The sequence below is a fragment of the Pristiophorus japonicus genome, chromosome 12 (assembly GCF_044704955.1).
Source record: "Pristiophorus japonicus isolate sPriJap1 chromosome 12, sPriJap1.hap1, whole genome shotgun sequence".
Classification (NCBI taxonomy): Eukaryota; Metazoa; Chordata; class Chondrichthyes; family Pristiophoridae; genus Pristiophorus; species Pristiophorus japonicus.
In genome coordinates this window covers 169,120,520-169,134,584 of record NC_091988.1, presented here as the reverse complement: position 1 = coordinate 169,134,584, position 14,065 = coordinate 169,120,520, and the positions used below count along the sequence as shown (strand labels likewise).

General features: G+C 40.4%; 1 protein-coding gene across 5 annotated transcripts in view; it reads left to right on the top strand.

Annotated features, from left to right (window-relative positions):
• arfgap1 (ADP-ribosylation factor GTPase activating protein 1) overlaps window positions 1–4,642 on the top strand; it is a 44,493-nt gene extending 39,851 nt beyond the window's left edge. For all 5 annotated transcript variants that reach the window (XM_070896137.1, XM_070896136.1, XM_070896133.1 and 2 more), the window contains 3 exons: window positions 853–912; window positions 1,983–2,065; window positions 2,914–4,642. In XM_070896137.1, coding sequence (XP_070752238.1) covers window positions 853–912; window positions 1,983–2,065; window positions 2,914–3,220 — 450 coding nt within the window. In that variant the 3' untranslated portion in view covers window positions 3,221–4,642. The remainder of the gene's footprint in view (window positions 1–852; window positions 913–1,982; window positions 2,066–2,913) is intronic.
• The last annotated feature ends 9,423 nt before the right edge of the window (window positions 4,643–14,065 follow it).

Genomic DNA, 14,065 nt, shown 5'->3' with positions numbered 1-14,065 from the left:
TAGAATGTGGCAGGCCAGTCAGGAGTGCGTTGGAATAGTCAAGTCTAAAGGGCCTCAGCTATTTACATTCTATATTAATGACCTAGAGGATGGGACCGAGTGTAATGTATCCAAGTTTGCTGATGATACAAAGCTAGGTGGGACAGTAAACTGTGAGGAGAACACACAGTGTCTGCAAAGGGATATAGATAGACTAAGTGAGTGGGCAGTAAGGTGGCAGATGGAGTATAATGTAGGGAAATGTGAGGTTATTATTCACTTTGGTAGGAAGAATAGAAAAACAGAATATTTTTTTTTAAAGGGTGAGAAACTTTTAAATATTGGATGTTGAGAGATTTGGTTGTCCTTGTGCAAGAAACAAAGCTAGCATGCAGGTACGGCAAGCAATAAGGAAGGTAAATGGCATGTTCTTTATTGCAAGGGGATTGGAGTATAAGAGTAAGGAAGTCTTGCTACAATTGTACTGTGCACAGTTTTGGTCTCCTTATCTAAGGAAGGATATACTTGCCTTGGAGGTGGTACAACAAAGGTTCACTAGATTGATTCCTGTGATGAAAGGGCTCTGTCTTTCCACCTCCCTCTCATTAGAATCCATCTCTATGATCAGGCTTTTGCCACGCCTCCTAATATCTCCTTTGGTTCAGTGTCCATTTATTTCTGGTTATGCCTGTGTGAATTTCCTTGGGACATTTATCTTTAAGAACACTATTTAAATGCATCATTGTATTTTATTTCTGCTTATTTTTACATTGATAAGGTTTTTTCAATCATTGGTTCAATAAAGTGTTAAATACAGCTTCGCAAAAGGTGCTTTTTTTTCTTAATTAATTGAAGGCATTTTTACATATACAGGTGAAAGATGGAAAATTTTTAGATGATGTTTCCAGTGGTGTGTCACAGTTTGCTAATAAGGTATGCAGAAGGATACAATTGGTCATGTCTCAAAGTCAGCCTTCATATTCTGTGCAACTGCTGCTAGAAGCTCAGCAGTAAACTTAAATTAAAAGCCATTTTCTTAAAAATGGTTGAATGCCTTATTGAAGCAATATAAAAGTACATTCTATTCATTGGGCAATAAATTCCCCAAATTCTAGAAATCACTGCTGTCAGTGGGCTTGGTAGCTTACTAACTGAATAGTAACTAAAAAGATTTTATATGAAATTATTAGGTTGCACTTGTACCACAATTGTGTGGATATGAATCTGTTGTGCAAATATTGAGTGGGGCCCAGCCTAACTCCAGAGTGAAGTGGACTGAGACTTCCTCCTAACTCTGGATTGACACTGCAACTTTAGCATAAGTGCAAAGCAAAACCACGTCAAGTTGTAGTTGACATCAATGCTGTCGGAGAAATGCCATCTTGGGTGCACAGCTGCCAAATATGGAGACTGGCTTATTGTGGCCACACAAACCTTTTTTGATTCAGTGCTAATTTGTTTTTATCCCTTTTTTTTTTGCTATCATTGTTAATTGATGATGTGGTGAGTGTCTACATTGAAAACTGATTTGTCAATCAAAATTGTAAAGGGAACCAATACATTTTATAAAGTTCATTCTCTCTCTCATAACCAATAATTCAAGTTGGAGCTATCCTTAAAATGCATGTGGCTCTGGAATTTTAACATGTAATATTTAATCAAAATGTACTGAGATTTAAACAACAAAGCCTAGATATTACTGTTGATATTAGTAAACAACTTCTCAACTCATTGGAATGTTGTATGACCTTCCCCATCTATTATTTAAGGAGAGGGGTTACCCTATTTAGAATGAACAGGGCAAAACCTGAATTCTAATGGTTTACCTGGCTCTGTTGGTTCAAGTGATTATGTTAAGGGTTTATTAATGTTAGCAACAGTATTTTCTAAGCTTAAATGTTAGAAAACTAATTGCTAATGGTGTAATTTTTTGAAGTATATATATTATCATGGACTTGGATTTATTTCAAAGGTTTATTCAGTCTTTTTATTAATATTCATAGGTACAGGGAGTGGGCGTGAAAGGGTGGCAAGATGTCAGTTCTTTCTTTACCAATAAAGAAGGTGAAACAGCTGCCTCAGAAGGGTAATGTACAACTAAATGCACCAAACCTAAATACACCATCACATTTCTATAAGTCAATGCTTTAATGAATCACTATGTATCAAAAAGAAAACTACGAAAAGTTTGTACATCGCAGAATTATGTTTTCTGTCATTTTTTGGATGGTTATTCCCATGTTCCAGATCATAACTTCTTGAGCTTTTCTAGGCATACCCAACATTGTAATGCTTCCTCCTCCCAGAGAAGAAGATTAACCGGCTTTAAAAAAATCAATGTTTTAATTGATTGGAAATCTTAGATTCTGATCTATACAATATTCTTGCATAAATTTTGGTATGCTACTGTAAAGTTATGTGCGTTCAAAGTAAAATTCACATTTTAACAATGTACAGTTTGCATAGGATTTTTCTTTAATGGTTAATAAATGAGCTTTTTTTGTGTGCTCCCAGTTGAGGATCAGTTTGAAAACACAGGAGTTTGCCATTTCAGCGTCATGTGAAAAAGGTGTTATAGTTTGTACTTTTATATTGTATCAATTGACTCAGATTATATCTCATCTTCTGTAAGTGGTCCTAAAACCATCCTCTTCTGTGTCTGAGGCAAGGTTACATGACCAACATAGTACCCTTGACTCTGAATTAGGTTATTTTTTTGAATTGCTGCAGAACTTACCACTCTCTAACAGGATGTTTGTGTGTAGCATTGTATAATGTAATAAAAATATAATTTTATTGCACACTTGCATTTGTATCATGAATGCATCAGAAATCTTCCATTATAAGGTGCAGCTTGTATTACAAATTCTTACATTGCAGTTCATTTTTCAAATACCTGATCAGTTCTGAAGTTTGGTATTCTCTATACTACAGACAACCACACCCAGTTGGAGAAAGCTACCAAAACAGTGGATTTGAAGATGGCTTCTGGGAAAACTTTGGCCTGGATGAGAATTATAAGGCGAAGGTACCCCCAAGTACAGGTGTTTGGGGCTCAGGCGAAAAGAGCGATGATGCCTGGGGCACAGAGGACAGCACGAGAAAGCAAACCAACCATAGCGATGCCTGGGACAACTGGGACAATAACTGGGCTGCTGGCGGGGAAAGCAATAATAAAAAGTCACCGAAAAAGGAAAGCAGAGGAACTGCGGATGATGGATGGGATAACCAAAATTGGTAGCTTGGAAAAGTGCCTCAAATTAAAAGGACCTGCAATTCACTTTGCTTTATTTTGCTTCGTTGCTGTCCTAAACCAATTTGTATTCCTGTCTATAAAGAATCAATGTTTCAGAGATCTATTTTTCTTTCTAGAGACTGGTTACGTGCATATTTCACCAACAAAAGAAGTCTTCATGATGAACAAGTCAGTATTGTAACCAGAACATTGCCGCTTTACAGTATGTAGTTTGAGTTCGACTATACCATTTTTACATAATGCATTGGCAAATACATTTTTCTATTTAAGGGAATATAGTTTTTCCATTCATTCACCGCAGATTTGTTTTTTTGTGTACATAAATACTCATTAGAAATCTACAGGGTATCATGGAGAAAAATGTAAAGTTAATTAGTACAGTGATTAATTTTAGCTCAGGTTTTTTTTCAAAAACTCACCAAATGTAGCATTTACTGCATGTTCTATACTGTGTCTGTCTTCAGCTTTATGATGTGTAATTGTACAGGGCAAGTAACGCTTGCGAATTCATACTTGGTGTTCTCAGTGTGATTATTATAGGTTTGGTACCTAGCTGATTGAAATAAAACTGTGGATTATTAATTTAACGTTTATCTATTCCAATCATAATTGTTTTCTACCTTTTACTCCATTTTCATTTTACATGCCTTACTAACCAATCTATAAGCCTGAAGTTGCTGGTATTAGCAAACACATGCTCATTACATTTGTATAACATTCCTTCGTCTACTATCTTCACACAACCATTAACTTGTTAACACTAATTGGTTAACACTTCTGCTAAAATAGTAGATAAAGGAATATATAAATGAATTAAATATTCACCTGCTAATGCTGGCAATATTCATTTCTAGGCTTGTGTCTATTTTAAAATTTTTTATTTGGATCATTTTATTGGCCGTTAGCATCAAACTAAGACACGTGTTCTCTATTCTTGCCTTTTAAATGTATAAAACGTGAATCTATAAACACCTTTTTAATGGTTTAATGTTCAGAGGTGAAATGCATTCTATGATGTCAGATTTAATTTTTGAAAAGTATGTTGATGTGTAAGTGTGGTGGCATTTCTTGCGTATGGTCTGCTCCCGCCTCCAAAACCTACCCCAAACATTCCAGTTGCATATAGTGTGAATGTGGGTATAGTATGAATGATTGATCTTTCAGTATTGGATCTATGACAAAATCTGTGCAATATTTTTGAGCATGAGCAACAGACTAATGTGTTCGCATTTCTGTACCTTGGGAATGATTGAGCTTTTATGCCTTAAAAGCTGACATGGAAGTTTTTGCTGACTTGAATGGACATCTACAAATATAGCAACTTGTATGTTGCTAATTACGTTGCACCCATTTTTGTGTGTGGTTGCTTATTTGATGATGTATGACAATAAAGCAGATGAAAATTAATAGGAATATTTTTGCTTAATTGCATAGAAAGTGTTCTTAACTTCCAAGTTTACTTTAAAAATTCATTCTACATGAAACATTAGATTTCGACATCTTGAAGCATTTTTTAAAGAACATTTTCAGCATAAAAGTGTTGAACAACGTAGAAAAGTTAATTCAAAAGGTGACCCAGACGGGATCGAACAGCTGTCAAAACTATTTGCTGCTCTTGGAAAGCCTTTGGGCTAGAAATTCGGCAGTTTTGCGCCATGGCGAAGCGAAAAAAGTAATTTTTTGGGCGCTAAACGAGTCACACAAAATTTAGCGCCCAGGTGGAAAATTTGACAGCGCTAAAAATTATCGCCCGCCTGTTTTTTAAGCCGTTTTTATGATGTCAATCGGCGTGTAACACTGCGCTGTCGCCGGGGGTGGAAAATTGGCTGATATCATCACTTTTACCCGCCCGCCCAAAAATACACCTGAAAAAAATTAAGTCTTATGCAGTCGGATCCAGGGCGCACTTGGTCAATCTTGGAAAAATAGAGCAGAAGTTCAGTGTATAAAAGGATTTGGAGGGAAGACTGCATTTTAAACAGTGAGCTTTGTGAGTTTGTTTTTAAAGGATATTTAAAAGAATGGGGGCTATAATAGCTCTGCCATTATTCCTTGCTGCTTTTTCTATGTAGCATCGAGCTGGAAGAAGGCTTATTCAAGAGCATTTTGAGCTTAATTGAAGAGCTCGCAGATGTATGGGGAGGAGGCCTTACCCCCCCCCCCCCCCCCCAACGAGTTTTTACAGGAAATAGTGCTCATACCTGCAGCTGTCTGAGGCACAGTGCGTTTGAAGGTTGCGCTTCTGAAAAGAGATGGTCACAGAGATACGCCAGCTCATAAAGGCGGACCTATAGCCTACCAGCGGCAACAGGACTGCACTGCCCGTCGAGGTGAAGGTGATTGTGGTACTTGCCTTCTATGCCTCCGGCTCCTTTCAGGCATCAGCAGGGGAGATGTGCTCCATCTCGCAGTATGCTGCACATCGCTGCATTCGCTGGGTGACTACTGTACTGTACGTACGCAGGATGGACTTTATAAAGTTTCCAATGACCGAGGAGGCACAGAATGAGAGGGCTATAGGTTTTGCACTGACTGCTGGCTTCCCCAAGGTTCAGGCTGCCATTGACTACGCACATCGCCCTGCGAGCACCTTTAGAGGAGCCCAGAGGTTTACCAAAAGGGTTCCCTGAACGTACAGATCGTCTGCGACCATACTCAGTGAATCATGGCAGTAAATGCCCAATTTCCAGGGAGCATCCAATGATGCTTTCATCTTGCATGAGAGCAGTGTCTCGTACCTGTTCGAGCGTCAGCCACAAGACCAGAGCTGGATGCTGGGGGACAAAAATTACAGCCTCGCCACCTGGCTCATGACCCCTCTCCCGAACCCTCAGACACAAGCCGAGCATCGCTACAATAATAGTCATATAGCAACACGCAACATCAGCGAAAAGACAATTGGAGTGCTCACGCAGCACTTCCGATACCTGGACCACTCTGGAGGCTGCCTGCAATAATCCCCTCAGCAGGTCTCTGAGGTCATTGTGATGTGCTGCATGCTACAGAACTTAGCCATCATGAGGGGACAGGATTTGTCACTGGTGACTGCAGGACCACTTGAGGGGAAGGGGGAAAGGAGGAGGATGAGGAGTCTGGCGATGAACCCATGCCACCATCACCACCACAGGGGAGGCTTCATAGAGCTTTTGTTACTGCAAAAGCCTTATGTCAGCAGCTCATAATTCAATGCTTTGCTTGAACAGTGAACGACATGTTTCACCGTTGCCTGCCCACTCTGTCCCACCATGTTGATTATTTCCCCCTCTTATTCTGTAAATGAGACACTCCACAGGAATGGTTAAGGTGAACTAAAGAATTTATTAAACATACAGTGTCTTGATAAACATTATAACTGGAATAAGATTTAACTTGAATAAAATTTAAATATCTCAAAAGTGGAACAAAATTTATTAAACATTATTGTGAATTGGCAAACTTTTATAAAATAACAACAACGACAACCCCTGCAGTGTACGTCTTTTTACCTGCAGCCCCTCCTCTCCCTCATCCTAACTCCCCTCCCTTGCGTCATGACCGTACCCAAGGTGGTACCAAAACGTCGTGCAGCAATGCGGCCAGAGTCCTGCTGTAAAAGGGGATTGAGAATGGAGCTGCCATGTGTGGATCCCTTGGAGAGGCTCGAGGTATGGAGGGCCCGGCTTCTGAGTGGCAAGGCTCTTGCTCAACCTCACCACTCACAGGTGGTGTCGGTCTGGGTGCTGCGACACGGGGGACTGTAGTGCCAAAGGTCGAGACCATCAACTGTGCGTGGGCATTGACTGCCTTGGTGTTCTCGCGGGTTGCAGCGACAATCTCCGACATGCAGATTGCGGGAAAATCACCCAAGAGCTGTTGGCTGAGCTGGATGCTCTCCCTGGACCGTCCCACCATGTCCAGGTGTGCCATCTGCCTGTCTGTCAGCAGACCGGCTTTGCCGACTCACCCTTCGGAGAGACGGCATATGGGATTCAACCCTGGGAAAGCGGAAAGCGTTGTTGCACGCCACTTGTACCCGGGGCCTCGGATGGACGAAAGCCCAAGAATGTTTCTTCCTCAGAAGAACTAGTAGTTGCAGCAAAAGGAGGCGGTAACTACATCGGCACCCCCTACCCCCACCAGAATAGCTTCATCAGTTACCTCCTCCCGAGGAGGTTCCTCGTCCTCGGCGTCTTCCTCGGCCCCCCTCCTCCACCCCACATGAGCTGAGGTGGAGGCTTCCATTGGAGGATATGGCGCCGCCTCATCTGGAAATAGAAAACACAGTCGAGTGGTTAGCAGCAGGGGAGGGGACGGGGTGACATGAGTAAGGTCACAACACAGGCTCATTTGAAGGACCGGGGCTACTCCATTATATGTAGCCCACAAACACTGCATCACATTGCTCAAACCCTAGTCCACACACACTACTACATCACGTTGCACCAACGCAGCCCGGGGATTTTGCAGGATTTACCCTCACTTTCGAACAGGGACTCAGCACCTCAACGGGTAGTTGACCTCCCTGAGGCACCGATCAGAGCTGCCACTCTCCCCAAGGTCCGTTAATGGCAAAGATGACAATTGGAATGGTTACCAGAGGGTAACCTGGTCTTGTGGCACACACAGCCATCAGAGCACTTATACCATACTGTGAGCATTTAATACAGTCCTCTGTTTAATGGCCTTGGTAGTTGCATGTGGTTCATGAGGAAGACATCGAAGTACAGAAACATCTTTTAAGATGTTAAAAAGCAGTCAATAATGTGTAACAATCATTCATGGCAAATAAAGTGCAACACTGAGCCGACCAATATCAGCATGTGCCAAATTTACAATTTAAGTAATGAAGGAGTGCATGAATAAAAAATATTACTCTGGCGACCCTGCAATGGTCATTGAACTTTTTCCGACACTGCTTGTGGTCCCTCCTGATGTAGTCCACTGCGGAAACATCCTTGGACATGCTGGTCCATAGATGCTTTAGAATAGTTGGGAGGTGTTTGCTTGCACCCCTCCTATTAAAATCCACCCATCTACTCTGCACAGCTGAGATGAGGGCCTCGTTTGCCTCATGGCTAAATTTCTTGGCTTTCTGTCTGCTGAACTCTCCTTTCACCGTGGCTGCTGTGTGAAAAATAACTGATTCAGTTCTGGATGTACTGCGCCATCGCGGGTGCACCCTGACAGCTGACCAGAATCGCCGGAAGAAAGAAATCGGAAAAAATACGCGCATGCGCAGAAGGTCCGTTTTTTTTTTTAACATTGCTAATTTCGGCTCCGGCGCGCACATGCTGTTGTGCAACGCCGGATTTATCGCTATCACTGGTCACTGGCGAATTTTGCAAGGTCCAGCGAAAGCAGTTCCCCGGCAGTAAAAATAAGTCCGTCGCGATTATTGCCAAAAAAAACAGCGAATGCAAATATCTGAATTTCTAGCCCATTATCTCTCTTCCTTCCACACCCTTTTTGGTTTGTTCTGTTGCATTAAAGGTCTTGCTTCCATTTCTAATGAAGGGCCTACGCCCAAAATTTTAACCATTTTTTTTTTTACAGATGCTGATATACCAATGATACATAATTTATTCTTAAGTGAAGACAGTGAGTGAGATCTTGGCCTTTCTCACAAGTAGGAATTATTTACACTATCCATAACATTATTTTCTGCATTTTGTTTAAAGATTCCCTCGCCCCTTTACTGTGTCTCTGCTACATGCTATACTTTAACTTGGAGAACCTGCTTCCAGTCCTCTGCCATTGTCGCTCTTTAATCGGTCAGTAGGTGGTGCACTTTTTTCAAATCACTTTCTTCATTTCAGAGAAATAAAGTTACCTGTGAGGAAGCTGGGCTCTGCTTAATGGCTTTTGGTATGGCTACAATTGGAATCTAATTGTGTGGAAGATTCTTCAAAATGGCTGCGTTCTGTCATTCTATAGTACAAAGTGTTGGGAGCTCTGCTGTGCCATCTCGCATTACAGATACTGACATTTATATTTATTACATTGTCTGATTGTATATATGGTGCTTGACTTTATATACTCTGGGAAATTGAAAGTGATCTTTGCCCAGCCCTCCAAGTCCAAAATCCAAGTCCCTTCCTGTTCCTTCAATGGCATCAAGAATTAACAACTGGGCAACCTTTTTTCTTCTGAGTGAGTAGAGAGGTTGCTATCCAGTGCTGCTTAGATGTATCAACTCCATCAACATTAGACTTAAATTTCCAGGATTTCACTCATGAGATTCCCTAAACCTCCAGGGATTTGTGAGGGAAATGCTTTTTTCAAAATAGCAGTGTCTGAGATTCACAGAAAATCTGATATTTTAAGGTGACTGAGTTGCTAATTGAACACTTGCACAACTAGCAGCCTATGAAACCGGTACTGCACAGCATTAGATGCTGACTCTAGCAGCTGTGTGTCATGACGTAATGATGGATGCTGATATGTGACAGAAAGTTGAACAGCAGATTCTTGAAGAGCAGCAATTCGGAGGAAAGGTGAGAGGATACCAAAGCAAAATCTTGAAGTAAAGAGAAACAGTAAGTGAATGCTGCTTTTATATATACCAGTGAGTTTTGTTTGGATTATTCTTTTATGTTAGTTTTCTATAATTTTCCTTTATCGTGCACATAGTCCTGCACACAGCACCTGATGTCCACTAAGCACTGATGTTTCAAAGTAGGAATTCATTGTGCGGGGCATCATGTGTGAATTCATGACCGACCATTTCATAGTGGGAGATATTGACGGGCTGCACCACTCTGCTTCCTTGTACTAGTTGACTTTCTGTATTGTTCATGGACAAAAAAATCTCAATTATCTCTTGCTGTACCTGCCTCCTGCTTGTCTTCCTCTCTAATTTTATGTTTTACTCTTTCCTGATTCTCCCTGCCTTTCTCCCCCTTTTGCTGTTTCACTGCCCCTCTCACTGTGTCTGTCTCTTTTGCATTTCAGTGTCTCCATTTGTTGCTGGCTATTTTTGGTACATTTGCTTTTTATCGGGGCTGCTATTTTGTCTTCAATCTTTAGGCTTCTGTTAGCTGTTTTTGTTTCCATTTGTTCAGTTGGAGAGGGTGAGCGAGAAGTAACTTTGTCTGATTTAAGGAGGAATATCAAATGGTGGCGAGGAAGAGTAAATTAGTAGAGCAAGAGTTGTACATGGAAAAAAATGTAAGCTATAGTGGCTATAGGCCTGGATTTGTAATGACGCTGAGATTGAGCCCCAGTGGAGATATGTAGCAAGAAAGATGCTGAAGGCTGTAAGTAGGGTGAAGCAGACACTGGTGCTGTTAGAACAGACTATACTCTATTGAAGGGACTACACCTGAAACTTTAACCTGCCTTTCTCTCTCAAAATCTGTGTATTTCCAGCATTTTCTATTTTTTTTCAGATTTCCAGCATTTGCAGTTTGTGTTTTGTCATGGATTTATTTACCACTAGATGTCACTTCAATCGGTGTGAGTAATATTTCTCAAGAATTGCAAATACATCTTCATCCCTGATTAAGTTGTAGCACATACATTGAAAGGGCATTAATTTTATTTTCCTAAGCAATGTATGCAGTACAGGAGACAAAATAAATGGAGCAAAATATTTATAGAGCTGTCATTTTTCAAAAATTCATTGTATTTGTCTCTTGGATTCATTTGTATTCTACATTCTTTTAAGTCACATAGCAATAGTGGTTGTAGTTGTCAGCTGTACAGTATAGGCATTAAAATTGCTGGTTAGAAGGAAGGGAGGGCATACTCCATACATTAATTTAATAATGCGTGTGGCTCATGGTTTTCCATTTTTATCATCACTTTACACTCCCAAGTTGTATGTATTGCACATTTAGGGCTATTTTGTATCTGAATCATTAAACATGGATTTTGACTTATTTATTTAGACTGGTTTCTCATTTATGGACACAGAAGCAAGATTTTGCTATTTCTTTAGTTGACCAGTCTCGTTTGTAAATTCAGCCCAGCTTGATTGTGACCATGTTGTCTTGTTTCTTAACTGTTTGGTGCGACCGAATTTTCAAAACCATTTCTTGACCATTTATGCAAAGTAGTACTTGCTTTATATCAGAAATGACGGACAAATGCCATGATGACAATTAATTCAGAAATTAACTCAAATTTTTCCAAATCTTTACTACACCTCATTTTTCTGTGAATACTCCAGTCGTAATCATTGGGAAGACCGAGATGTGGAGGCTTCTTCTTTGAGATCTTTTCAGAGTGGACTTTTTACCTTTCAAAATGGGTAAAATGTTCCTTTACAGAATTTTTTTCACTGTTCAATATGCTACCCACTCGTCACGTGGCTAATTGGGAATCTAGAAGTGGACAATTGCACTTCTGGTTAGAATTTTTTTTAAGATATCATTGGGCATCTGATCTCGACACTCATTCACATATATGCATACGCACTTTAACCTATTTGTGCATTTGTTGGTAGAATAGTAAGACGAAAAACAGCGTGGGTAAGTGTTTTCCAGTCGTTGGGAATACTTTACTTCCTTGGTTACTGAAGGGGGGTAAATGTCTGTTAAGTAAATATACATGTGAAGTAAGCTTATTTGTACTGTGTGTGTGTAAGTGTTTTCTACTATAAGTGTATGTGGCTAAAACTGTCGCCATAGTCACAGCTGTGACTAGTCAGCAATTTCTATTGGGCAACACTGCTGAAGGTGAAAGTGGTTAAATATATATAATCATTTAATATTTCAGAAAAAGGAAGTTCATTGTTATAGTCAGTATTGCAACCCTTGAACCTAGATTTGAATAGGATGAAAGGCTTCCCTCTGCTGGCTGTAAGGGGCATGTATGAAATGAGTTAGCCCAGTTCCTAGTGTATTCACAGCACAAAACCACAATTTGGAAAATTCACTTGGATAACAGAAAGATGGCTGCAGTGAAAAATGAGATGACAAAATTTCACTGCTATAGTGCTTTTAGTGGGACTAAATGCATCTTGTGCAAGTTGGAGGATGCTTTAGTCTGCATTTGCCTGCACTGTACCTGACTGGCCATAGCCAAAAGTCCTGTCATGATTTAAAAATTGCCACAGGTTGCTGCTTGATCATTTTATTTAATGTTGAAGGTTTCAACAAGCAATATTTCATAACCGATCATTGTATGGTTGATTTAAAAATGTCAAATAATAGCAATTTCAAAACAATTGGCTGGACCGATGAAAAATTGGCAAGATAGCAACCCTAGAATAGATCTGTAAATGCTTGACATTGGTACTGCCATTCTTTATCTTCAGGGATATTAATTTTTTTGAATCAAGTATTGGAAAAACTTTAATTATATTTTCACACTTTAGGGATGTGGGCAACACTGGCATGGCTGCCATTTATTGCCCTTCCCTAGTTTAGCTTGAGAAGGTAGTGGTGGGCCGCGGCCTTGAACTGATGCAGTGTGATGAAGTTGATCCCACAATACTGTTAGGTAGTAAGTTCCAGGATTTTGACCTAGTGAGAATGAAGGAAAGAAAAGATATGCTCATGGTGTGTGATTAGAAGAGAAACCTGGTGATGGTGTTCCCATGCATTAGCAAACCTTGTCCTTCTCGGGAAGTGCTGCCGAAGAATCCTTGATAAGTTGTTGCAGTGCATTCTATAGCTCTTGGATGCTGTTAACGATTATGATATAACTGGGATTACGAAGACATGGCTCCAGGGTGACCAAGGCTGGGAACTCAACATCCAGGGGTATTCAACATTCAGGAAGGATAGACAGAAAGGAAAAGGAGGTGGGGTAGTGTTGCTGGTTAAAGAGGAAATTAACACAATAGTAAGAAAGGACATTAGCTTGGATGATGTGGAATCTGTATGGGTAGTACTGTGGAATACTAAAGGGCAGAAAACGCTAGTGGGAGTTGTGTATAGACCACCAAACAGTAGTAGTGAGGTTGGGGATGGCATCAAACAGGAAATTAGGGATGTGTGCAATAAAGGTACAGCAGTTATCATGGGCGACTTTAATCTACATATAGACTGGGCTAACCAAGCTGGTAGCAATGCAGTGGAGGAGGATTTCCTGGAGTGTATTAGGGATGGCTTTCTAGACCAATATGTCGAGGAACCAACTAAAGAGCTGGCCATCCTAGACTGGGTGTTGTGTAATGAGAGGAGACTAATTAGCAATCTTGTTGTGCAAGGCCCCCGGGGAAGAGTGACCATAATATGGTAGAATTCTTTATTAAGATGGAGAGTGACAGTGTTAATTCAGAGACTAGGGTCCTGAACTTGAGGAAAGGTAACTTCGATGGTATGAGACATGAATTGGCTAGGATAGACTGGCAAATGATACTTAAAGGGTTGACAGTGGATAGGCAATGGCAGACATTTATAGATTACATGGATGAACTTCAACAATTGTACATCCCTGTACAATTGTAAAAATAAAACGGGGAAGGTAGCTCAACTGTGGCTAACAAGGGAAATTAGGGATACTGTTAAATCCAAGGAAGAGGCATATAAATTGTCCAGAAAAAGCAGCAAACCTGAGGACTGGGAGAAATTTAGAATTCAGCAGAGGAGGACAAAGGGTGTAATTAGGAGGAGGAAAATAAAGTATGAGAGGAAGCTTTCAGGGAACATAAAAACTGACTGCAAAAGCTTCTATAGCTATGTGAAGAGAAAAATATTAGTGAAGACCAACGTAGGTCCTTTGCAGTCAGAATCAGGTGAATTTATAATGGAGAACAAAGAAATGGCAGACCAATTGAACAAATACTTTGGATCTGTCTTCACTAAGGAAGACACACATAACCTTCCGGAAATACTTGGGGTTCGAGGGTCTAGCGAAAAGGAGGAACTGAAGGAAATCCTTATTAGTCAGGAAATTGTGTTA